Source organism: Carcharhinus amblyrhynchos, chromosome 21, assembly GCF_965287045.1.
Source record: "Carcharhinus amblyrhynchos chromosome 21, sCarAmb.v2.hapA, whole genome shotgun sequence".
NCBI classification, from domain to species: Eukaryota; Metazoa; Chordata; class Chondrichthyes; order Carcharhiniformes; family Carcharhinidae; genus Carcharhinus; species Carcharhinus amblyrhynchos.
The window spans coordinates 47,821,905-47,847,317 of NC_137344.1; the positions used below are offsets into that span (position 1 = coordinate 47,821,905).

The 25,413-nt window shown below is 46.1% G+C and overlaps 1 protein-coding gene across 1 annotated transcript; it reads left to right on the top strand.

Annotated features, from left to right (window-relative positions):
* Positions 1-5,375: 5,375 nt before the first annotated feature.
* LOC145356595 (E3 ubiquitin-protein ligase TRIM47-like) lies at positions 5,376-24,949 on the top strand. Its single transcript, XM_080209379.1, has 7 exons — positions 5,376-6,379; positions 9,848-9,943; positions 11,930-12,163; positions 16,079-16,247; positions 17,726-17,764; positions 21,630-21,683; positions 24,681-24,949. The coding sequence occupies exons 1-4, from the start codon at positions 5,801-5,803 to the stop codon at positions 16,202-16,204; spliced, it is 1,035 nt and encodes a 344-aa protein (XP_080065505.1). The 5' UTR covers positions 5,376-5,800; the 3' UTR covers positions 16,205-16,247; positions 17,726-17,764; positions 21,630-21,683; positions 24,681-24,949.
* Positions 24,950-25,413: the final 464 nt, after the last annotated feature.

Consider the following 25,413-nt stretch of genomic DNA (forward strand, 5'->3'; position numbering starts at 1 on the left):
CTGAAGTGCATGGACAATTTAAATATCAGCAGCAAGCTTCTGTGGGTTCAAATAAAGAGGATTATGCAGTCAAGCTGTACAAGTGTGGTGATAAACTGTTGGTGAAATTGTCCCCTCCCGTCCTTGGTTCTGTGCTGGGACCAGAAAGTAGGAGTGACTCTTACTGCGGAATAGAGAGGGCTGGTATATACAATCATGTGCTCCCTGCCTTATCATTTATGCATGAGTTGTGGCAGGTTGTACACTCCATGTTTGGGTGTTTAACAGTCCCCGTGACAGGCCTTCATTAAAGATGCTCATACCTGGAAAAGGTTTGAGCAGGAGAAGACAGCAACCTCTGGCTCACCACATTCAGCGATACAATCCTGGTGTACCTCTCTATGATCAGGAGATGCTGGCGTTGGACTGGAATAAATACAGTAAGAAGTCTAACAACACCAGGTTAAAGTCCAACAGGTTTATTTGACAGTAAACTCACAAGCTTTTGGAAACGGTGTTCCTTCGTCAGGTGTGTGCAAGGTTCTGGTCAGAGAAGGGGATATAAAGACACACACAGTTTACAGAATACTGATTAGAATGCGAGTCTTTGCAGCTAACCTGCTATTCAAGTCTTAAAGATGCAGACAATGTGAGTGGAGATAGCATTTGCATAGGTTAAAGAGATGTGTATTGTCTCCAGACAGGACAATAAGTGAAGTAGTGCGACATGAACCCCAGATCCCGGTTGAGACCATCCTCATGCGTGCGGAACTTGGCTATCAGTCTCTGCTCAGCGACTCTGCGCTGTCGTGTGTCGTGAAGGCCGCCTTGGAGAACGCTTACCCGAAGATCAGAGGCCGAATGTCCGTGACCGCTGAAGTGTTCGCCCACAGGAAGGGAACAGTCTTGCCTGGGGATTGTCGAGCGATGTTCATTCATCCGTTGCCGTAGCGTCTGCATGGTCTCCCCGGTGTACCATGCTTTGAATGGACCTACCTCACGTTCAGTTGATCTTTCTCTACACCCTAGCTATGACTGTAACGCTACATTCTGCACTCTCTCCTTTCCTTCTTTGTGATGGCATGCTTTGTCTGTACGGTGCGCAAGAAACAATACTTTTCACTGTATACTAATAAATCAAATCAAATTCAAAATAGGCTTGTCGATTGTCAAGCTGGATAAAGTTAGACAGCTTAAGGAGGTGACGTAATTTAAATACAGGGAATGATGTTTTTGTGACTCAGAGCCAACAAAGATCAGACAGATTTGATTGATAGGTGTAGGACACAGGATACATTCAAGTCCTCTAAGATGGGCGGCGAAAAGACTTAAGAATCTGCGATTTGCATGCAGTGTGTGAGCTATTGTAACTAAAGACATTTTCATCAGGTCATTGAAAGGATCTGCTCTGGAATTTAATGTTGAATAGATGGACTGCAGCCGATATTTCAGAAGTATTTCTTTAGCTGTGAAGTGTTTGAAACCTGCTGGCGGCGAACAGCCTACACAATTCTTTATTTCATTTGTGTGCAATCACTGAAAAAAAAAGTATCGTCTGGCTGCAATAAAACTGGCAGTTTACAGTGTCGATAGTAGGTTACAGATAGTGAGAGGGAAACTGCGAAAGCTCATGAGTTTACTATCAAATAAATCGGTTGGACTTAAACCTGGTGTTGTCAGACTTTTTACTGCAATAAAAGTATCAAATCAAGGGATAGAATGTATTTATATAAATAAAGAACAAAGAACAACACAGCACGGGAAACAGGCCCTTCGGCCCAACGAGCCCGTGCCGCCATTTTAACATTGTGAGTTCCCTCTTCCACCCGTGACCCTTGTCTACGCTTATGGCACTCCACATTGGAAACCAGATTGAGGGGAGACTAATTTAGGGACAATTTGTTACACCCAATCAGCCTAAGAGCACGTCTTTTGGGGTGTGGGAGGAAACTGGAGCACACGGAGAAAACCCACGCCAGCACGGGGAGAATGCGCAAACTCCCACAGACACCGACCCAAATCCATGTATCTGCACAGCAAACAGTGATAGTCACTGAGCTGTCGTCTTGCCCAGCATCTGGTCCAGTTTATAGACAAAAGAAGATTAGAATTGGTGCTCCGTAGGAATCTGGCACTTTGACCCCTGGTTTATAATTTATCAAATCAAAGCGGCATTTTAAAAATAGTTGCATTCTTTTTGATGATAGAAAAGCAGCTAAGGGAATTAGAACAAAACATTCATAAGTTGCTACAATGGAAATACGATTTGAAAATGAAACTCGGTTAAATACAAATGATAACTTGGTGAGTAAAACGCAATTTTATGTATTACATGGAAGAATAAATTAAGTGTCATTGTCCATAAAATTGACTAAAATATAAATACAAATTGACAAATAATTCAAACCAGAGAGAAAAGTTGACCAGTAGCCAAAGCAAATATATTTATTTCCTAAATCAAACAAAAGAAGGGAAATTGCTGGACAAACTCAGCAGATCTAGAGAGAGGAGTCCCACACTTTGAGTGCATCTCTCTTTTGTGCCAGACCTGCTGAACCATAGAACCCTACAGTACAGAAAGAGGCCCTTCTGCCCATCGAGTCTGCACCGAACACAATCCCATCCAAGCCCTACCCACATATATTATACCCACTAACCCCCTCTAACCTACGCATCCCTGGACACTAAGGGGCAATTTCTTAGCATGGCCAATCAACCTAACCCGCACATCTTTGGACTGTGGGAGGAAATCCACGCAGACATGAGGAGAATGTGCAAACTCCATGTAGACAGTGACCCCAGCCGGGAATCGAACCCAGGACCCTGGAGCTGTGAAGCAGCAGTGCTAATGTGAGAAACACCGCTCACAGTCAAATAATTTAGTCGAGTCAAGTTCCGAAGGAGCAAGGTATTTTATTTAACGTTCTTGCAAGACCGGGTGTCCAAAAGATAGGCACACCCTACATCGAGTTTAAGCAAGCATTTTATACTATTTTACAAGCATATTAATCAATTACACAATATCTTGTTCTCCCCTAATTGGTGGTTCCTGTCCTATCAGTGAGTTGTCGTTCCCCTATTGGCTCACGGCGCTCCACGTTCCCATCCCCTCTACTCCCCTTCCAACCACGTTTCTTGTTATCGCGAGAGTACATATCATAGTGTTTATTCAATCTTCTTACTTGATTAGTTCTCCCATCTGTCTTATCTAAAACTATTTAACATGTCCAGTTCATACCGGCTGTAATCAATCTTCTGCTAACTTAATTACCGACGTCCCGACTATCTCAGTGACTGTCATCCCCCTGTAGTTAAGAGGTATGCTCAGTTGCAAAAACAACACATCCTGCTTACCATTTGTCTCCTAATCTGGGCCCCCATACGTTCCTCCCACTGCCCATCTGGTGTTATCCCTACCCAATAGGTGGTTTCTTCACTGTCCTTGACCACAGTTCTGCTAGCATCAGCGAATTTTATACTCTGTGTTTGTGATTAAAGTCATGATGTGGGTATGCCGGCGTTGGACTGGCGTAAACACAGTAAAAAGTCTGACAACACCAGGTTTTAGTCCAACCTATTTATTTGATAATATACTCACAAGCTTTCGAGGGACACCCTCTTCGTCAGGTGAATGGAGAGTTCTGGCCTCAGACAGAGCATATAAAGCACAGACAGTTTAGAGATTACTGATTAGAATGCGAATCTTTACACCTAACCTGCTGTTCAAGACCTGAAGTGGCTGATAATGTGAGTGGAAGGAGCACTGATCACAGTTTAAAGAGATGTGTATTGTCTCCAGACAGTACAGTAAGTGAGGTTTTGCGAACCCAGGCAAGTCACGGGGGTTACAGATAGTGCGACATGAACCCAAGATCCCTGTTGAGACCGTCCTCATGTGTGCGGAACTTGGCTATCAGTCTCTGTTCAGCGACTCTGCGCTGTCGTGTGTCATGAAGGCCGCCTTGGAGAATGCTTACCTGAAGGTCAGAGGCTGAATGCCCGTGACCACTGAAGTGTTCGCCAACAGGAAGGGAACAGTCTTGCCTGGTGACTGTCGAGCGATGTTCATTCATCCGTTGTCGTAGCGTCTGCATGGTCTCCCCAGTGTACCATGCTTCGGGACATCCTTTCTTGCAACATATCAGGTAGACAATGTTGGCCGAGTTGCAAGAGTATTTACCATGTACCTGGTGGATGGTATTCTCACGTGTGATGATGGTATCCATGTCGATGATCCGGCATGTCTTGCAGAGGTTGCTGTGGCAGGGTTGTGTGGTATTGTGGTCACTGTTCTCCTGAAGGCTGGGTAGTTTGCTGCAAACAATGGTCTGTTTGAGGTTGTGTGGTTGTCTGAAAGCAAGAAGTGGGGGTGTGGGGATGGCCCTGGCGAGATGTTCGTCTTCATCAATGATATGTTGAAGACTCCGGAGAAGATCATAGACATGGATACCATCATCACACGTGAGAATACCATCCACCAGGTACATGGTAAATACTCTTGCAACTCGGCCAACATTGTCTACCTGATACGTTGCAAGAAAGGATGTCCCGAAGCATGGTACATTGGGGAGACCATGCAGACGCTACGACAACGGATGAATGAACATCACTCGACAGTCACCAGGCAAGACTGTTCCCTTCCTGTTGGCGAACACTTCAGTGGTCACAGGCATTCAGCCTCTGACCTTCGGGTAAGCATTCTCCAAGGCGGCCTTCATGACACACGACAGCGCAGAGTCGCTGAACAGAGACTGATAGCCAAGTTCCGCACACATGAGGACGGTCTCAACAGGGATCTTGGGTTCATGTCGCACTATCTGTAACCCCCGTGACTTGCCTGGGTTTGCAAAACCTCACTTACGGTACTGTCTGGAGACAATACACATCTCTTTAAACTGTGATCGGTGCTCCTTCCACTCACATTATCAGCCACTGCAGGTCTTGAACAGCAGGTTAGGTGTAAAGATTCGCATTCTAATCAGTAATCTCTAAACTGTCTGTGCTTTATATGCTCTGTCTGAGGCCAGAACTCTCCATTCACCTGACGAAGAGGGTGTCCCTCGAAAACTTGTGAGTATATTATCAAATAAATAGGTTGGACTAAAACCTGGTGTTGTCAGACTTTTTACTTTGTGATTAAAACCAATTATTGTTCCCATAATGTGGTTTGGCCATGTGTCTGACTATATCCATCTTACCTGACTTTAAGCTATTTTTCTATGGTGTACAGGTATATGTGTTAACAGCATCTTTACCTGCTGTTCACAGCTAATAACCACTGTGCTACCGTTCCTTTATTCATTTTGCTTTCAATTTCCAGCCTTGACACGTAGCCCCAGTAAATTGCCTGGGCTTGTAAAATCTCACCCTGTGTGCTTCCCATCCCCACCCCCTTCCCCCTTATTAGGAAAAGGAGGAAGTGTTGGGAATGAAAGCGAAACTTTGCCTGGGAGGTTCCTGGAACTATTTTGGAGAACGCAGGGCAGTGTGGAGTGGAGAGAGAGAGAGAGAGGGAGAGAGAGCTGGCTGTTGGAAGATTTGGCTGTAAATTTTGACCTGGGGTTATCAGCTGTCAATGAATTGGGGAGGAGGAGGGAATCCGATCTCCACGGGAAGCAGGGAAAACAGGAACCAAACCAACAGTAAACAGGGGAGGGGTTCACATAGTGTGGCTGTGTCTATGAATCGACAAATTGTCTCGATAAGAACTTGTTCTCCTTGCTGTGCAAGAGCAGACTTGCTGATTTCCCAGGCGAGAATCCTGCCTTGGTTTCCTGTTGGACTTTAACCTGACTTCTTACTGCGTTGGGTCCCCATCGCCATGGCTTCGCCGCTGGGCTCTCAGGATAAGTTTGTCTGTGCCATCTGCCGAGACATCTTCAGCAATCCAGCCACTCTCCCGTGTGGCCACAGCTTCTGCCTGCAGTGTGCGCAGTGTTACTGGGAGCTGAACTCCAGCCCAGACAGATCCAGCTGTCCGCACTGCCTCCAAACCTTCAGCCCCAGGCCCAGCCTGCACAAGAACCTCATCCTGTGTGAAATCCTGGAGGAGCTCAGGTCCAGCGGCAAGCTCTCAGCTGGGGCTGAGGCCGGCCCGGAGGACGTGGCCTGCGATCTCTGCGCCCGCACCAAGCTGAAAGGCAGGAAGTCTTGCTTGGATTGCCTGGTCACCCTCTGCCAGGGCCACCTGGCAGCCCACGAGAAGAGCCCAGCTTTCGGGGACCACACCCTGGTCGAGCCAGTCAGCCAGCTGAAAGTCCAGCAACAGTGTGCGGCGCACGGGAAACCTCTGGATCGGTTCTGTAGGACGGACAGAAGGTGTATTTGTGAGCTGTGTGTCGGCGAGCAACATCTTATTCATGAAACTGTAACTGTGCCAGAGGAAGTGGACAAACGACAGGTAAGGGAATCTAGGCCATAAAACATGATGTGGGTATGCCGGCGTTGGACTGGGGTAAACACAGTAAAAAGTCTGACAACACCAGGTTTTAGTCATAAGAACATAAGAAATAGGAGCAGGAGTAGGCCATCTAGCCCTTTGAGCCTGCCCCGCTATTCAATAAGATCATGGCTGATCTGTCGTGTCTCAGTTCCACTTTCCCGCCCTCTCCCCATAACCCTTAATCCCCTCTCTTATCAAAAACCCATCAACCCGCTTCTTAAAAATATTTAGCGAGGCAGCCTCCACCACTTCAAGGGGCAAAGAATTCACCGTTTGAGTGAAGAAGTTCCTCCTCAACTCCGTTCTAAACCGCCTCCCCTTTATCTTGAGGCTGTGCCCCCTAGTCCTACTGTCTTTTTTGAGCGGGAAGAGTCTCTCCACCTCTATCCTATCCATCCCATTCATCATCTTATACGTCTCAATGAGATCTCCCCTCATTCTTCTAAACTCTAACGAGTACAAGCCTAGTTTATTCAGCCTCTCCTCATAGCTCAATCCCCTCAACTCCGGTATCAGCCTAGTAAACCTCCTCTGCACTCCCTCCAGGGCCAAAATATCCTTGCGCAGGTGCGGCGCCCAAAACTGCACACAGTACTCCAGCTGCGGCCTCACCAATGCCCTATACAGCTGCAGCAAGACCTCCCTACTTTTATATTCAATCCCCCTCGCTATGAAGGCCAGCATCCCATTCACCTTCCTGACCACCTGCTGCACCTGCAAGCTGGGTTTTTGCGACTCATGCACAAGGACCCCGAGGTCCCTCTGCACCGTCGCCTGCTGCAGTTTTTCGCCACGTAAGTAATAGTCCTTCCTACCATTCTTCCTACCAAAGTCCAACCGATTTATTTGAGAATAGACTCTCAAGCTTTCGGGTTAGTCCCTTCATCAGGTGAATGGAGAGTTCTGGCCTCAGACAGAGCATATAAAGCACAGACAGTTTAGAGATTACTGATTAGAATGATGAACTGTCTGTGCTTTATATGCTCTGTCTGAGGCCAGAACTCTCCATTCACCTGACGAAGGGACTAACCCCGAAAGCTTGTGAGTCTATTCTCAAATAAATAGGTTGGACTAAAACCTGGTGTTGTCAGACTTTTTACCATAAAACATTAGACAGGGGTCGTGGGTGGAGAGGGGGGACTGGTGGTGTTGAGATGGCGGTGCATGGGCCTGTTTCCCCGGCTGATTTTTGTTCTTTGTAGACCTGAGACAGAGACCCAGTTTCAGGGTGGAAGCTATCAATATTGAGAGTTAAAATCCAGATCGTTCCACAGTAATGTTCTTGAATAGTTGTGTGTGGACAGTGAATAGTACATACCCAGAAACCAGTAAACAGGGTACTTGTCTTATCCGAGGGAACGCTTACTGAGTATTTAATACCTTTTTACAGTTTTTTTTTTACAGCACAGTGGGTTAGCACTGCTGCTTCACAGCTCCAGGGTCCTGGGTTCGATTCCCGGCTCGGGTCGCTGTCTGTGTGGAGTTTGCACATTCTCCTCGTGTCTGCGTGGGTTTCCTCCGGGTGCTCCGGTTTCCTCCCACAGTCCAAAGATGTGCGGGTTAGGCTGATTGGCCATGCTAAGAAATTGCCCCTTAGTGTCCAGGGATGCTTAGGTTAGAGGGATTAGTGGGTATAATATGTAGGGGTTTGGGGGTAGGGCCTGGGAGGGATTGTGGTCAGTGCAGACTTGATGGGCCGAATGGCCTCTTTCTGCACTGTAGGGTTCTATGATTCTATGATCTTTGCTCTGAAAGCACATTACCCAATAAATTTGACATTATTGAAACTAATTCTTGCTTTTCAACAAGTAGAACCTGTATCTCCTCATCATTCTCATCGGGTAGAGGGCCTGAGCATCTTCAGCGCAGATGAATGGATAGCATCCCAGTCATCCTCAGCGCTGCCTGCGAGGTGTAGGTCAGCAAGCGTAATTTCTAAGTTTTCACCACACATCCCAAAGCTCTTTGAGATACTTTTAAAGTTTGGTCACTATCGCGATCTAAGAAACACAGTCACCTCACACAAACAGCGATGTGATAATGATTAGGTAATTTGTTTTTGTGAGGTTGACTGAGGGATAAATATTGGCCAAGACACTGTTCTCCAGTGCCAAAGGATCTTATATATATGCCAAAGGGGTTGTATCAGAGATGAGGGGGTTAGCCTATGAAGAGAGATTAAATAGACTGGGTCTTTACTCGTTGGAGTTTAGAAGGATGAGGGGGGATCTTATAGAGACGTATAAGATAATGAAGGGGATGGATAGGGTAGAGGTAGAGAGATTCCTCCCGCTTAGAAAGGACAGCAGGACTAGAGGGCACAGCCTCAAGATAAGGGGGGGGCAGTTTAGAACGGAGTTGAGGAGGAACTTCTTCACTCAAAGGGTGGTGAATCTCTGGAATTCTCTGCCCGTTGAAGTGGTGGAGGCTACCTCGCTAAATATATTTAAGTCACGGGTAGATAGGTTTCTGATAGACAAGGGAATTAAGGGTTATGGGGAGAAAGCGGGAAAGTGGAACTGACCCACTTCAGATCAACCATGATCTTATTGAATGGCGGGGCAGGCTCAAAGGGCTAGATGGCCTACTCCTGCTCCTATTTCTTATGTTCTTATGTTGCTTGAAAGATCGCACCTTTAACAGTGCAGTTTCAAACTCGAGTGTCAGCTGAGGCTTTTGTGTCAAAGTATCAAAGTGGTTTTTGTTAGACAGAAGAAGGTTAAGAGGTGACCTAATTGAGGCATACAAGATGATTAGATAGGGTGGACAGTGAGAGCCTTTTCCCTCGGATGGTGATGGCTAACATGAGGGGACATAGCTTTAAATTGAGGGGTGGTAATTATAGGACGGATGTCAGAGGTAGGTTCTTTACTCAGAGGATAGAAAGGGTGTGGAATGTCCTGCCTGCAGCTGTTGTGGACTCGCCAACTTTAAGGGCGTTCAAATGGTCAGTGGATAGGCATACGGATAACATTGGAATAGTTTAGGTTAGAGGGTCATTAGATTGGTTCCACTGGTCGGCGCAACATCGAGGGCCGAAGGGCCTGTACTGCGCTGGAATGTTCTATCTGGAGTGGAACAAGAATTCACAATCTTCCCGACACTGGATCGAGGGGGCTGACTCAGGGTTGACACAAATGAAAAGGAGGAATTAGGACCTGTGTCAAAATGTTAGGATTAAGGAGAGACTTTAAAAAGATGGCTTGGGAAGGGAATTCCAGATCCTGGGGCTCAGGAAGCTGATGGCAAAGGTGGGGCAATAACAATCCAAGATCCTCAAGAGGCCAGAATTGGAGAACTGAAAGATCCTGGAGTGTAGTAGAGTTTGACGATTGTATGGAGATGGGGGATTTGAAACATTTGGGTGTAATTCAGGCAACCTCACGGTAGGTTATTAATCGCATGTGGGTTTTTTTTCCCTTCTAGAAACTGATTCTCCAGGAGTTATCTCGTCACAAACAACAGCTACAAAACGCATTAGCAGAGACCAATAATCTTCAGCTAAAAGCTGACTCAATTAAGGTAAGCACATTGGTAATTCTGGACTTCATAAAAACACAAATGAGGGGGGAATTTCTGCACTCACAGGGCCACGCATCTGATGAATACCCTACCCCAGAGTGCAGTGGACACCGGAACACTAAACAAATTTAAGGAGATGGATAGATGGGCTTTTAATTAGTAACGGGATGAAGCGTGATGGGGAGTGGGCAGGGAGATGGAGATGAGGCTGAGATGAGAACAGCCCTTGAATGGAAGAGCAGGCTCGAGGGGCTGGATGGCCTGTTTCAGCTCCTAGTTCTTAGGTTCTTCTAAAACAATGAGATTTTCTCCAGATAGACCATAGGAGTAGGACAAGGCCATTCAGTCCCTTGAGGCTGTTCTGCTACTCAGTTAGATGGTTTCATCTGCTTTGGTTCCACATTCTTTAAGAGCATTGGCTAACAAAAATCTATGCATCTGCACTTTTACTTCATCTCAAAATGTTTTGGAGCGTGGAGTTCCCGATTCCCACTTTGTGTGAAGAAATGTTTCCTGACACCATCCTAAATGCCGATCTTGGGTTCATGTCGCACTATCTGTAACCCCCGTGACTTGCCTGGGTTTGTAAAACCTCACTTACTGTCCTGTCTGGAGACAATACACATCTCTGTAACCTGTGCTCAATGCTCCTTCCACTCACATTGTCGGCCACTTTAAGACTTGAACAGCAGGTTAAGTGTAAAGACTCACATTCTAATCAGTAATCTGTAGAGCAGCACGGTAGCACAGTGGTTAGCAATGCTGCTTCACAGCTCCAGGGACCTGGGTTCGATTCCCGGCTCGGGTCGCTGTCTGTGTGGAGTTTGCACATTCTCCTCGTGTCTGCGTGGGTTTCCTCTGGGTGCTCTGGTTTCCTCCCACAGTCCAAAGATGTGCGGGTTAGGTTGATTGGCCATGCTAAAATTACCTGTTAGAGTCCAGGGATGTGTAGGTTAGAGGGATTAGCAGGTAACCGTGTAGGGATGTGGGGTTAGGTCCTGGGTAGGATTATGGTCTGTGTAGACTCGATGGGCCGAAGGGCCTCTTTCTGCACTGTACGGTTCTATGATCTAAACCGAGTGTGCTGTTATATGCTCTGTCTGAGGCCAGAACTCTCCATTCACCTGATGAAGGGCAAACTCTGAAAGCTTGTGAGTTTACTATCAAATAAATAGGTTGGACTTTAACCTGGTGTTGTCAGACTTCTTACTGTGTTTACCCCAGTCCAATGCCAGCATCTCCACATCATCATCCTAAATGCCCAGACCAAAACTTGAAGTTTATGCTTATCCTGATCTCCCCCACCAAAGTAAATAGTTTCTCTTTATCTGGCTGACACAGTGCTTAGCACTGCTGCATCACAGCTCCAGGGACCCAGGTTCAAATCTTGCCTTGGGTCACTGCGCGGAGCCTGCACCTTCTCCCCGTGTCTGCGTGGGTTTCCTCCGGGTGCTCTGGTTTCCTCCCACAGTCCAAAGATGCGCCGGTTAGGCGGATTGGCCATGCTAAATGCACAGGGTTATAGGGATAGGGTTACGGGGTTAGGGTGGGGAGGGGGTTAAGACCTGGATGAAATGTTCTGTCGGAGAGTCAGTGCAGACTCAATGGGCTGAATGGCCTCTTTCTGCTCAGTAGGTATTCTACAATTCTATGGAATCTATCAAATCTTCCAAATTATTTTGCACATCGCCAATTTCCATCACTCTATCAGTGTTGGCTGTGTCTTGAGCTGCTGAGTCCCACAACTGGATTTGCTCCCTAAACTCCTTTTTATCTCTCTTTCTCCTGTGTTTGGTGTGAAATTTTATTTGTTAATCCACCGTGGAGTGATTTGTCATGTTTGGCTATGTTAATGATACCTCATAATCACAAGTTGTTGCTGAACCTCTCAGTCAGATGATCTTTAATAGTTAAGGCAGCGTGAATCTAATCAATGCGGCCTGTCCTCATTCGGAAATGTTGCCAATTTTCCTCTGTTGTTAATAGAATTCCGCAGAGGGGGTGAGAACTGAAATCACCGAGAAACTCACTGCCATGATCCAAGCCGTGGAAGCAGTCCACAGGGAAGCGATTGGGCTGGTTAATGATGACGAGCAGGTGGCACTGCGCCAGGTCGACAGCATCAGGAGCCAACTCCAACAGAGGGGTGCTGAACTCAGCAGGAATGAGAATCAGCTGAGCTCCCTGCTGAAGATCGATCACCAACTCATCTTTCTGCAGGTAAGGACATCATTTCACATTTGTTGCTGGGGCTGGTGTCCCGAGGGAGATGTCCAGTTGTCCAGGGATGCCCAGAGCGGGATGTCCAGTTGTCCAGGGATGCCCAGAGCGGGATGTCCAGTTGTCCAGGGATGCCCAGAGCGGGATGTCCAGTTGTCCAGGGATGCCCAGAGCGGGATGTCCAGTTGTCCAGGGATGCCCAGAGCGGGATGTCCAGTTGTCCAGGGATGCCCAGAGCGGGATGTCCAGTTGTCCAGGGATGCCCAGAGCGGGATGTCCAGTTGTCCAGGGATGCCCAGAGCGGGATGTCCAGTTGTCCAGGGATGCCCAGAGCGGGATGTCCAGATGTCCAGAGAAAAATGTCCAATTGTTCAGGACATCATGTTCTTCCACTGAGGGCTGAAGGTTGGGAATCTGTTTCATGTTTGCCGGGCGGGATTCTCTGATCTTGTTCGCCCCACCCCCCTGCTGCCAGCAAGAATGGAGAATTTTGTATTCCAACCAAAACTCCTTTCACTCCCAGTCACCGGCGAGATCAGAGATTTCCAGCGATCAGCCTTTGCTTTTCCATTTGTTAATTTTCCATTTGTTAATTTTCCATAAGTTATTTTGATCAAACAGCTATCTCATTGAGGGCCAGATATTCATCAAGGAAAAGTGGGATTGGGAAATTTTGTAGGATTAAGGTTCCCATCTTGATTTTGGAAGATCCTGATAGAGATCAGCATTGTTTTCTTTAGAATCTGGATGCTCATATTTATTTAAAGAATAAAGATACAAGTTTACTACATAAAAATCATGAATGCTAATACATACATTCTATCTTAAATAGTGAAATTACAGATAACAAAAGTACAATGCACTCAGTTACTTACAATCTAAACTAATTTTTAACTCCAGTTGCCATCTATATATTCACGTACTGGCTGTGGTTTCTTGGATTTTCCATTTGCTTTTGCAAGGCTGTCCCTTCACATCTCCTCTAACCATCCCACAATGTTATACTCTTATTCAACACTTTTCTTAGGGGTAAGTTTTTCACTCAGAGGGTGGTGAGTGAGTGGAATCGGCTGCCGTCGGTGGCGGTGGAGGCGAACTCGCTGGGGTCTTTTAAAAGACTTCTGGATGAGTACGTGGGATTTAATGGGATTGGGAGTTACAGATAGTTCTATGGCCTGGTAGGTATGGATGTGATCGGCGCAACTTGTGGGCCGAAGGGCCTGGTTGTGCTGTAGTGTTCTATGTTCTATGTTAACACAGGCCTCACAGCATCTTCAGCATGTCCACCTTCCTGGTTTAAACATTCTTTACCTTTGATGTTCACTCTCAAGTGAATAGTTGTATCTAAAACTTTGTCTGTCTCTCCTTCTCGCCCACTCTCAGTTTGGCTCTATCAGAAGTTCAATTCTTTGGGAGTTCTTCAGTCAGCAAGAGGGTTAAACTATTTTAACCAAAACACAAAGTTTCACCTTACTTCCATGGCTGTAATTCAAACCTAGAACCCAATCTTATGTTTCAAAAGACATCCTTTGATTACACTTTAACTTTTGCTGACTATACAGCTGCAGTGACCTGCACCACATTAGGAATCTTGATTTAAGAGAGAGCTTGCCTTTCTCAGATATTTTTTAAAAAAGCTTCCGGTATTTTTACTTCCCTCTCAGTAATAAATTCAAGGTCTGTCTTTTGAGCTCTCGCCTTGTTGGTTTGCACCATGGCCCCGTCGTCTTATTGACCCATTTCCGTTTACAAAAATCGGAGGCATCTCCCTTCAGCTTCTCACTCACCTTGTCTGGTCCACTTTACTTTGGGCTGGGATTTCACTCTTTAAATCAGTCAGCAAATACTCGCGCACTGTAATTCTGTCACAGTTTTTCCTGGCCTGAAGACATCCCAACCCATCGCCAATCTGTTATGGGGCTGTCATGATGTTTCTCCTACTGTAGTTCAAACTATCGTTTCCCTTAAGTAGCCAGACAAAGTCATAGAGTGATTTAAGATGATTAAGATGATTAAAAGACCCTGAATAAATCTTGAAGACCAGAGCGCAGAATTCAGAAATATACAAACAATTATAGTTTCAAATTTGATTACAAGTAATTGGCATATACCAATAAAAGCATAGGAGTTATCTCTGTCCACTCACAATTATTGATTAAGGTTACATCATGCATGCACAATGGTATAACGTCCAATGAAAAGTTGTGCATGTTATATCATCAAGCAATCCTAGGTCTTTCTCTGACCAAAGGGATATCAACCTCCCTTTCCATTGTTGCTTGTTCTTATGAGCAAACATGAGCTACAGCTGCACATCATTTAATTCAATGGTCCTTGACTCTCTTCTGGGTTTAATCAAGACTTGTGGTTTTTGCATGGCTTTCCCTGTGTGACTGAAATACAGCTTGCAGCTCATGTGATTTTTAAACTTATGCGATTATTTACCATTTCACTCACCTAATTTGCACTCGGTGCATAACCAATAAACCAGAGTCTACACAGTTTGCTATAAGTTCTCATGTAATAGAAAGAAAATAGCCATTCAGAATTGTCCCTTCTCCAGAAACCTGTCAATGAGTAATAAGTAGGGAAATCCCATTGTAAACACCTTTTTAGTCTATTTCACACCTCTTAATCTTCTCCAAACAAACACAGAGGCATGGCAAGACCACTTTAAAGATAAAGATCCAGTTATAGCAAGGTATTAAAGCTGTCAGTCAAACAAAGCTAACCCGCTCCCTTTGCAGCTGTGTGAACAGATTCTTGCTGGACTGAGTCGGCTAGTCATTCCTGTATTTATATTTGATGTGAATGAGTCAGTCCCTCAAGTGTTTACTGATAATTCCACTCAATGAGCTCAACTGTTCTCATGAGAGTGAAATGACTGGGTGGAGCATAAGTATCAGCGCACAGCACTTAACTCGAAACACTTGTTTCTGTCTTGTTAAATCTCTGCAACTCTATAAATTTGAGAAGCTGTCACGAGAATGTTTAATAGAGATGTTTCGTATTTTGTTTCCCACATACCCTGATCACATCGAACAGTTTATTCTGGGGTAAGGGTTCCTGGCACCTCCACCTGTCCAGCCTGAAAAGTAAGACCAGTCCCACACTAGATGGATAGGTCAGTTTTCTTGGGGCTATTGAGGATGGGGCAGTGTTACTCAAACTCCAGGAAGAAATAGGGAGAAAGGGCAGTGCAGTCAGTGTTAGTCCTGAAATTGAATTTAAGCTGATGGTGTGATTTACAAAGAACAAAGAACAACACAGCACAGGAAACAGGCCCTTCGGCCCGACAAGCCCACGCCGCCCATTTTAACACTCCGTAGGTGCCTCATTCCAATCCTTCTTCTATCTATGACTTTTGTCTACGCCTCTTGGACTCCACAATAAAGGGGTGTAAATTTAGAGAATTATATGTGCGCCAGATTAAGGGAGGTCTAATTTAGGGACAATTTGTTAACACCAATCAGCCTAAGAGCACGTTTTTGGGGTGTGGGAGGAAACCGGAGCACCCGGAGAAAACCCACGCAGACACGGGGAGAATGTGCAAACTCCCACAGACACCGACCCAAATCGGAGATCCGACCCGGCTCCCTCTAACGGCACAGCAAACAGTGATAGTCACTGAGCTGTCGTGTTATCCATTGTGCTTTGTTCACCACAGAGGGTGGTGAATCTCTGGAATTCTCTGCCCATTGAAGCGGCGGAGGCTACCTCGCTGAATATACTTAAGTCACGGGTAGATAGGTTTTTGATAGACAGGGGAATTAAGGGTTATGGGGAGAAAGTGGGAAAGTGGAACTGATCCACTTCAGATCAGCCATGATCTTATTGAATGGCGGGGCAGGCTCGAAGGGCTAGATGGCCTACTCCTGCTCCTATTTCTTACGTTCTTATGTTTATCCCTGATAGGAATCCAGTTGTTTAAAAGCAAGCGTGCAACCTCTGGATTTCCCACAACAGAAGACAGATGTCAAGTCCACAATGGCTCAGATCAACGCAGCTGTCACAGAACTTGCCACTTGGGTCGAACAGTGAACGCAACTGTTCTCCAAGCAAATCCTCGAAAAACGGAACAGCGGTTAGTGATTTCATACAATGTTTCAACCTATTACTGTTTCAGCAATATGGATAAGGCAAGTGACTATTATCTAAAGAGTAGGTGGGACTTTGCACAATGGTTAGCACCGCTGCCTCACAGCACCAGGGACCCTGGTTTTGATTCCCAGTTTCGGTCACCATCTGCGTGGAGTTTGTGCATTCTCCCCGTGTCTGCGTGGGTTTCCTCCGGGTGCTCCAGTTTCCTCCCACTGTCCAAAGATTAGGTGGATTGGCCACAGACCCAAGGCCAGACTTGTACTCGAATCCCTGGCATTGTGAGGCTGAATAATCATAGAATACCGTACAGAAGGAGGCCATTTGGCCTATCAAGTCTGTACCAACTACAATCCCACCCAGGCTCTATCCCCATAACCTCACACGTTTACCCTGCTATTCCCTCTGACACTCGGGTCAGTTTAGCGTGGCCAATCAACCTAACCTGCACATCATTGGACTGTGGGAGGAGACTGGAGCACACGGAGGAAACCCACGCAGACACGGGGAGAATGTACAGGCTCCTGTGCAGACTTTTGATGACCTGAGGCTGGAATTGAACCTTGGTCCCTGGCGCTGCGAGGCAGCAATGCTCATTACTATGTCACCTTTTAAAGAGATAGGTGCAATTTATAGAACCCCGACAGCACAGGAATTAACTTTTCATTGCCTCAATAAAATCACCACTCTTAATTTGAGAAAAAATCTAAACGAATTTAAGTCATGAAACTTAAATCCATCTGAAAAGGTTTGGGGACCACGTATGAAATGTTAGGGTGGCGTACAGTCCCTGGGCTGCAGGTCGAAGAACTGCGGCTAAATCTGGAACTTCATTATGCCATTGAAGCCTAGATGCACAGACCAAAATCTGTGTTGCAAACAGTCCTGATCAACATCTGACCCGAGACTGGATACGGAAAATTTTCACACGTCCTAGGCAGCCAGCTAAAACGGGTGTGTTTTCCCTTGGGAGCAATAGGTTGATAGGTTTCTCTCTCTATTATATACATATAATATGTATATTATAGGTAATAGAACCTATTGTGTATTATGGACTAGGGGACACAGCCTCAAGATAAGGGGGGGGGGCAGTTTAGAACTGAGTTGAGGAGGAACTTCTTCACTCAAAGGGTGGTGAATCTCTGGAATTCTCTGCCCGTTGAAGTGGTGGAGGCTGCCTCATTAAATATATTTAAGTCACGGGTGGATAGGTTTCTGATAGACCGGGGAATTAAGGGTTATGGGGAGAAAGCGGGAAAGTGGAACTGATCCACTTCAGATCAGCCATGATCTTATTGAATGGCGGGGCAGGCTCGAAGGGCTAGATGGCCAACTCCTGCTCCTATTTCTTATGTTCTCAGTATTGAAATGATAAATGAAGTAAATGGAACAATGTAACTTGCTGAAGATCACTGTGGAAATTAGCCTTCAATGATTTCTCCTCACTTTGTTTGCTTTGTGTAGAACATCCAAAGGTGAAGAATAGTGAAGAGTTCATATTTTGTAAGTATTTTTGATTCTACACTAAGTCCAGATGTGACTTGTCAGTTGTTATATGTTCCAAATCAACAGGTTCTTCACTGAAACTCTATTGAAACGGGGCTTTTACTTGCTGGCTTCATTAGACCAGAGGCACAAGACAGATCCTCCTTGCCAACCTCACACATGCTGTCTTCAGTGTGAGACTGGGTTGAAATTGGCCCTGCTGCTCCCAGTATTGCTAACACATTAAGGCAAACTCTGGGTATGAACAGTGTCCCTCTGCTGCAGACAGCAGCTGCCCCGGAGAGGCTGAAAATATGGTTCTGAGACATCATCAACAGATATTAGGTCAGATACCAAATCTTGAACGAAAGGTAGATTTTGCAGAGTGTCTTAAAGGAGAGAAAGGTATCAAGGCAAAGAGACGGAAGGAAGAAATGGCAATGTTCTCAGCAATGACTGAAGCCATTTAAAGAAGGCACATGATTGGAAGACATGAATGGAGCCAGGTAAGCCAACTGGACAACAGGGCAAGAGGTGTTGGAGGGTGATTGTGTAATCAGGCAAGTCAAAAACGTTCAGACAGGTTGAGAAGTACGAGAAGGGAAAGTTTACCTTTGTCACAATCACATAGGATGCCCTGTGTTACTTTGTTAAGAGCTGCGTCAGCACGGTGAAACAGGCGCTGATACGAGGGATCCAAGCGCGGAGTTCTGGGATTTGGGAAAAGGACAATGTTTGTACACCTGAGGGACGAAAGGGAAATTGGAGATGGAGCAGTAGTTGGCAAGAATGGAGTGGTCAAGGGAGGAGAGAGGTGACGATGCAGTTTTGAGGGAGAACCGGACAGTATCAGTTAACAAGGGAGACAGGATGGGAGACTGGGTGATCGCAGTTTAATGACAACTTAATAGAGATTTTGGAAACTAAAGAAAAATATGAATTCTGGTAGGGCAAGAAGGCGACCAGGATGAGAAGGTAATTCACCAATACACCAATACTGACCGATTTCCCCAATAGAACATTATATAGTCATATTAACAGCACAAATGTCAGATCAACTTGGCAGCTTTTGATTTGTGTACTATTTATTGTAACAAATAACTCAATCAGGTTCCTAAAATTTATAAAGCTTCAAGTAAGGTTTATTTATTAATGTCACAGTAAGCTTATATTAACACTGCAATGAAGTGACTGTGATTGGTATGTGGCCTGAATAACTCAGAAGAGGCGGTTGGCAGCGCCCAATTTGGACTTTAAAGAAGCCATTGGAATAGTTTTATTGCTGGAGATCGCTGTAGAAGGGGTCCCTGAGCTATGGGGGGAGCGGGGGGCAGGCAACAATATCCTCCAGCGAGGGGCGGGGGAGGCACCTCCTGTAATCAGTCCTCAATGAGAGAGCTTGTGTAAACCAAATGTTAAAGGGCCCTCACGATATTGGAGCCCTAATATCACCACCAGGTAGCCAAAGAAAGGCCATGACAATGCAAGAGAAAACATATTCCAGAGAGGTGCAGGTGGATCGCTGTAAAGGAACACCTGGACTATCTCAGGGGCAGGGATTCCACACCTGAGCAGGTCTCACAAGTGGCCATGGAGATGGCCACTTTCAGTATCAGTCCTCAGCTCGAAGCTGACTCCACATTGTCCCTCTGGATAGACTCATAGAACCCTACAGTGCAGAAAGAGGCCCTTCAGCCCATCGAGTCTGCACTGAACACAATCCCACCCAGGCCCTACCCCCATATCCCTACATATTATACCCACTAATCCCCTCTAACCTACGCATCCCTGGACACTAAGGGGCAATTTCTTAGCATGGCCAATCAACCTAACCCGCACATCTTTGGAAGGAAACCACAGTACCCGGAGGAAACCCACACAGACATGAGGAGAATGTGCAAACTCCACACAGACAGTGACCCGAGCCGGGAATCGAACCCAGGACCCTGGAGCTGTGAAGCAGCAGTGCTAACCCACTGTGCTACCGTGCTTCCCTGTCTGAAGGCACAGTCTGAAGTTTGAAGGCACAGACTCGGAGATGGGAGCTGAGGAAGTGGACGTCCAGACTGAAATGGAGGTTGAGAAGGAACCCGCGTCGCTGACCCTGCGACACTCCCTCCGGAAACACGGGTCCCCCTCTCGGTTTGCACTGTCTGACCCAGCCCCACCTTCAACAGACCTCAGACCAATCGCTAAACAACAGGAAGGAACTTCTCACCGTGGGGACACTGAGGGGGAAGTGGACTGAAGTGGGGGGGGAGGGATGTTATGACAGGAAGTGACAATTCCATGGATAGGATCTGGTTTGTAAAAGATAGCTGTGGTCTGGCCTGTGTTATTGTAGAATCCCCACAGTGCAGAAGGAGGCCATTTGGCCCATCGGGCCTGTACTGACAACAGTCCCATCCAGGCCCTATTCCCATAACCTCACACTTGCTAATCCCCCTGACACCAAGTTCAATTTAGCATGGTCAATCAGCCCGACTCGCACACCTTTGGACTGTGGGAGTCCACACAGACACGGGGAGAAAGTGCAAACCCCACGTAGACAGTGACCCAAGGCTGGAATTGAACCCGGGTCCCTGGCAGAGTGAGGCAGCAGTGCTAACCACCATGCCGCCTGGGCTGATTCTCTACACAGAGTTTGTGCATCCCAGCAAAAGACTTGATGTACAGTATCATTGATGGGATTATCTTCAACACCTTCGCTTTTCTCTGCTTTGGCTTCTCACTGTAGACAAATCCTGGCGCAGCACTAAAAGAAAATGCCACTAAAGTTAGAAGAGAAATTCCGATTCTGCAAGGGCAGAAAGAACATTTAAAACGGGTGGTCTGGCTCTTCTGACGTGATCCCAAACGGATCCCTGGGATCATTATGGAGCAAGCAGGGCCAGTCTCTTACAAGGTTAAAGTCTAGGGTAGAACCTCAAAGAAAGGTTCATTGATAGATCTCCCCATGGGCTTCATGGTGTACAAACCCCCTTATCGAGTGAGTGGAGGCTTGCCCATTGCGATGTGATCAATGGGGGGGTGTTAAAACCTGTTGCTCTAACCCAGACTGTTGTTGGGAGGCCCCGGGGTACAGTCTTACCAGCTGTAAGGCACAGGCACAGCACTTCCTTTGGCTTCCAATAAAAGGCTTCTGGTGATGGGAAACTGGCTGAGGCTGAATTACTATGGCACGGTGGCACAGTGGGTTAGCACTGCTGCTTCACAGGTCTAGGGACCTGGGTTCGAATCCCAGTTTGGGTCACTATCTGTGTGGAGTTTGCACATTCTCCTTGTGTCTGTCTGGGTACCCTCCGGGTGCTCTGGTTTCCTCCCACAGTCCAAAGATGTGAGAGTTAGGTGGATTGGCCATGCTAAAATTGCCCCTTAGTGTCCTAGGATGTGTAGGTTAGAGGGATTAGTGGGTAAATGTGTAGGGATATGGGGGTAGGGTCAGGGTGGGATTGTGGTCAGTGCAGACTAAATGGGCCAATGGGCCTCTTTCTGCACTGTAGGGTTCTACGGTTTTTACTAAGTCTGCCCCTGCCCAACACTGAGAGACGAGCAACTTGAAGTATTGGCTTTCAGGGATAGGTGAACAGCCGGTCAAGCGACAATAAGCATCTGGAAGCTTGGCTAAATAATTGGAAATGGGCCTAATTTTGGGTCAGTCCTGGGCAGTTCCGATTCTGGACCCAAAGAGATTTCCCCTCACCACCTCCTGGTCTTTACCCAGGGAGTAACTTCAACTCTCAGAGCAAATTATTCTATTGATATCTCTCCTTATTGATCTATTTAATGTGTTTAATGAGATGTTAAATAAAATAGAAATGTGTGCCTGCAGCTACCTGTAGGATCTCACTGATTTTTGTCTTATTGTGTTTACTTTGTACAGCCACTCAAATCAAGAACATACCCAAGACCGTCTCTAGAACATATTACTTACAGTGTAAGTGTTCCTGACCAGTGCTGTGTTTTGTTCAATGATGGTTTACATTCTGTTCGATTTGCCAAATCCGCAAATAGTTCACAGGAAGTGCTTTGGAGCAACACTTCCACTTCCTGGTTCAACTCAGTCTGAAATGTGGACTGTCGGAACGACTGGAAGAAGCTGTTGTGGAATTAAGTGGCCAAAATGATCCAGATTTTCCTGCTGGCCAAATCGCATGGTCCCTCGAATGGCAAACACAGCAACCGTTCCCTGGTGGTGGGAGGTACAAAACTCCAGGCTCGAGCACAAACAGTTAGGCCCGCCCTGCGGTACTACCCTACCCGAACATCTTGATAACATTTTTGATTTTGTGTGCACCCAGTGCTCTCAATTTCAACTTGACATCAATAGTACTAATTTTTTTTTTGTTTTTATTCCAATCAAATCCAATTCAGAGTCGTTGGGCCTGTTTCCCGTGCTGGGTTGTTCTTTGTTCTTTGTTGTTTGTTCAACAAGTTGAGACATTCCCAATCCAAGTTGGCAAGACAGGGCTCTCACCTCCTGTCTTGGGCTTGACCTACAGGATCCAAGCTGATTGGAGCAGGCATAGCTCCTCCTCCAAGGCTTGATCTCATTTGCATCTTAGGCCGAGATGCCACTTTTAAAAATTGCTTCAAATGAAGTTGAAATATAACCTAACACTACACTTGATCTTAGCCAAAAGGCTTGAGAAGCTGACATCAATAGTTCTGATTTGGATCGAATTTGATACCATGTTTGGTAGCTCACTCAAATCATCCCCATGTTCTCAAATCTGGTCAGCACCAGCAATAACTACCACTAAAGTCACACTAATCCCATTTTCCAGCCCTTGTCCCATATCCTTGAATGTTATGATGTTTCAAGTGCTCATCCAAATATTTTTTCATAGGTTGTAAATTTTCCAGCCTCCACTACCTTCCCAGAGAGCACATTCCAGACTCCCACCACCCTCTGAGTGAAAAACCTTTCTCTCAAACCTCCTCTGAATCTCCTGTCCCTCACCCTATGCCCCCTCATGATTGACCTCTCAACCGAGGGGAATGGCTGCTTCCTATTCACCCTGTCCAAACCTCTCCTAGTCTTATACGCCTCAGTCACATTCCCCACCCTCAGCCATCACTGCTCCAAAGAAAATAATAAGAAGGCTCACAACACCAGGTTCAAGTCCAACAGGTTTACTTGGTAGCAAATGCCACCAGCTTTCAAAGCGCTGCTCTCCACTCACCTGACGAAGGAGCAGCGCTCCGAAAGCTAGTGGCGTTTGCTACCAAATAAACCTGTTCGACTTCAACCTGGTGTTGAGAGAATTCTTACTGTGTTTACCCCAGTCTTACGCCAGCATCTCCACATCTAAAGAAAACAATCCAAGCCTATCTATTCTCTCCTTTATAGCTCAAACACTCCATCCCAGGCAACATCCTGGTGAATGTCCTCTTTACACCCTCTAGTTGCTCACACTTTTCCTATAGTGAGATAACTGGAACCGTACACAGTGCTCCAGCTGTGACCTAACCAATGTTCTATACAGCTCCAACATTACTTCCTCGCTCATATAGTCTATGCCACAACTGATAAAAGCAAGTGTCTCCATATGCCTTCTTAATATCCTATTCACTTGTTTGGCTGTCTTCAAGGATCTGTGAATAATTATCCCAAGATCCCTCAACATTTCCTACATTACAACACTGACTACACTTCAAAAGTGACTTCATCGGCTGTTAGACTCTTGAAGAAAAGAGCATTATAAATACAAGTCTTCCTTTTCCTCACCCCAGTCTTAAACGGTCAAACCCTTAACCTGAGACTATTCATTCTAGAATCTCTGGCCGGGAAATTTTATAGGTTTCAATGAGATGGCTTCTCATTTTAATGCATTCCAGAGAGTACAGGGATCTCACACAACGACATTGCCAATTATCCCTTTCTCATTACACAATACCCAGTCTAGGATGGCTTGCTCGCTAGGTGCATCCCCAGTGTACTGGTCCAGAAAACCATCCAGGAATTCCTCCTCGACGATATTGCGGCTAATTTGATTTGCCCAACCCATACGCAGATTAACATCGCCCACAAGTACAGATCTTCCCTTTTCACGTGCATCTCTAATTTCCTGTTAAATGCCATCTCCAAAATCACCAGCTTAGGGGTCCATAGACAACCCCTACTCGTGCTTTTTGCCCCTCGGTTTTTCTCAGCTCTACCCACACAGATTCCACACTGTTGGAGTGAATATCCTTCCTCAGTGTGATGTTAATTGTCTCTTTAACCAGCAATGTAATTCCACTGCCTTTACCTTTTTTGTCTATCCTTCCTAAATTCTGAATACTCTTGGAAGTTCAGTTCCCATCCCTGGTCACCCTGCAACCACGTATCCATAATCCCGGTTATATCATTCCCGTTTACAACTGTTTGTGTAACTAATTCATCCACTTTGCTATGAATGCTCTGAGTGTTAAGTGTTGGGCGACACGGTAGCACAGTGGGTTAGCACTGCTACTTCACAGCTCTCGGGTCCCGGGTTCGATTCCCGGCTCGGGTCGCTGTCTGTGTGGAGTTTGCACATTCTCCTCGTGTCTGTGCGGGTTTCCTCCAGGTGCTCTGGTTTCCTCCCACACCCCAAGGATGTGCTCTTAGGCTGATTGGGTGTAACAAATTGTCCCTAAATTAGTCTCCCCTCAATCTGGTTTCCGATGGGGGTACCATAAGCATAGACATGGGTCAAGGGTGGAGGAGGAAAAACACATTGTTAAGTTGGCGTCCCGGGCTCGTTGGACCGAAGGGCCTGTTTCCCGTGCTGTGTTGTTCTTTGATTCTTTGATCTGAGTGATACAGTTTTTCTCAAATCCCCTCCTGCCCCTTATCCTAAACCCATGCCCCCTCGCGAGGGGAGCCTAAGAGGAATAGCGACTCCAATCTGTCTTTTCAAACACGTGTTGTAACAAAGGGATTTCCTTTCTTTCATTGTCTTCACAGATGCTGGAAGACTCCGATTCAATTTAAACTCTGCAAACGGCTGTCTTCACTTCTCTAACAGGTATCAGGCAGTGTGGTATTCAACACCAATAAATTACCCTGATCACCCAGACAGATTTGATCAGCAACCACAAATCCTGTGTGACTCTGTCTGGATCGGCAACTTCAGTCGTAGATATTTTGAATTTGAATTGTTCAAAAATCAGAGGAGTGACCATATTTGCGTGGGCATCACACACTCTGATATTGAAAGAAAAGGCATTAGCCTTTCCTCTGCGCTGGGTAGGTATAACCAGTCCTGGTGTTTAGATTTGCACCTAACACCACGCGATACTTTCTTAATCTTTGAGAATGGAGTCGAATCTGACGTACCAAGCGTGAGCTACAACAGGATTGGAATGTTTCTGGACAATCGGAGCTTGTCGTTTTACAGTGTGACAGACACAATGACCCTAATCCACAAATTTACAAATATAAATACACAGACAGCCTATCCTGCTTTTCGAATGGGAGCTGGAACAGCCCTGAGACTCTGTCAACTTTGCTAAAGACTAGTTTCTACAACTGAGAGTCCTGTATCGAATGCCTTTGGATAGAATGTAACTCCGACACCCAGTGGCCATTGATGACTCGTTTAGTTTAAGGAATTTGGACAGTTGCATTCACGACCAGCGCTCACAAGTGCGGCGCTGATGGGGTTTGAATTTGTAAGTGGGCGGCTGGGCGATGCCTG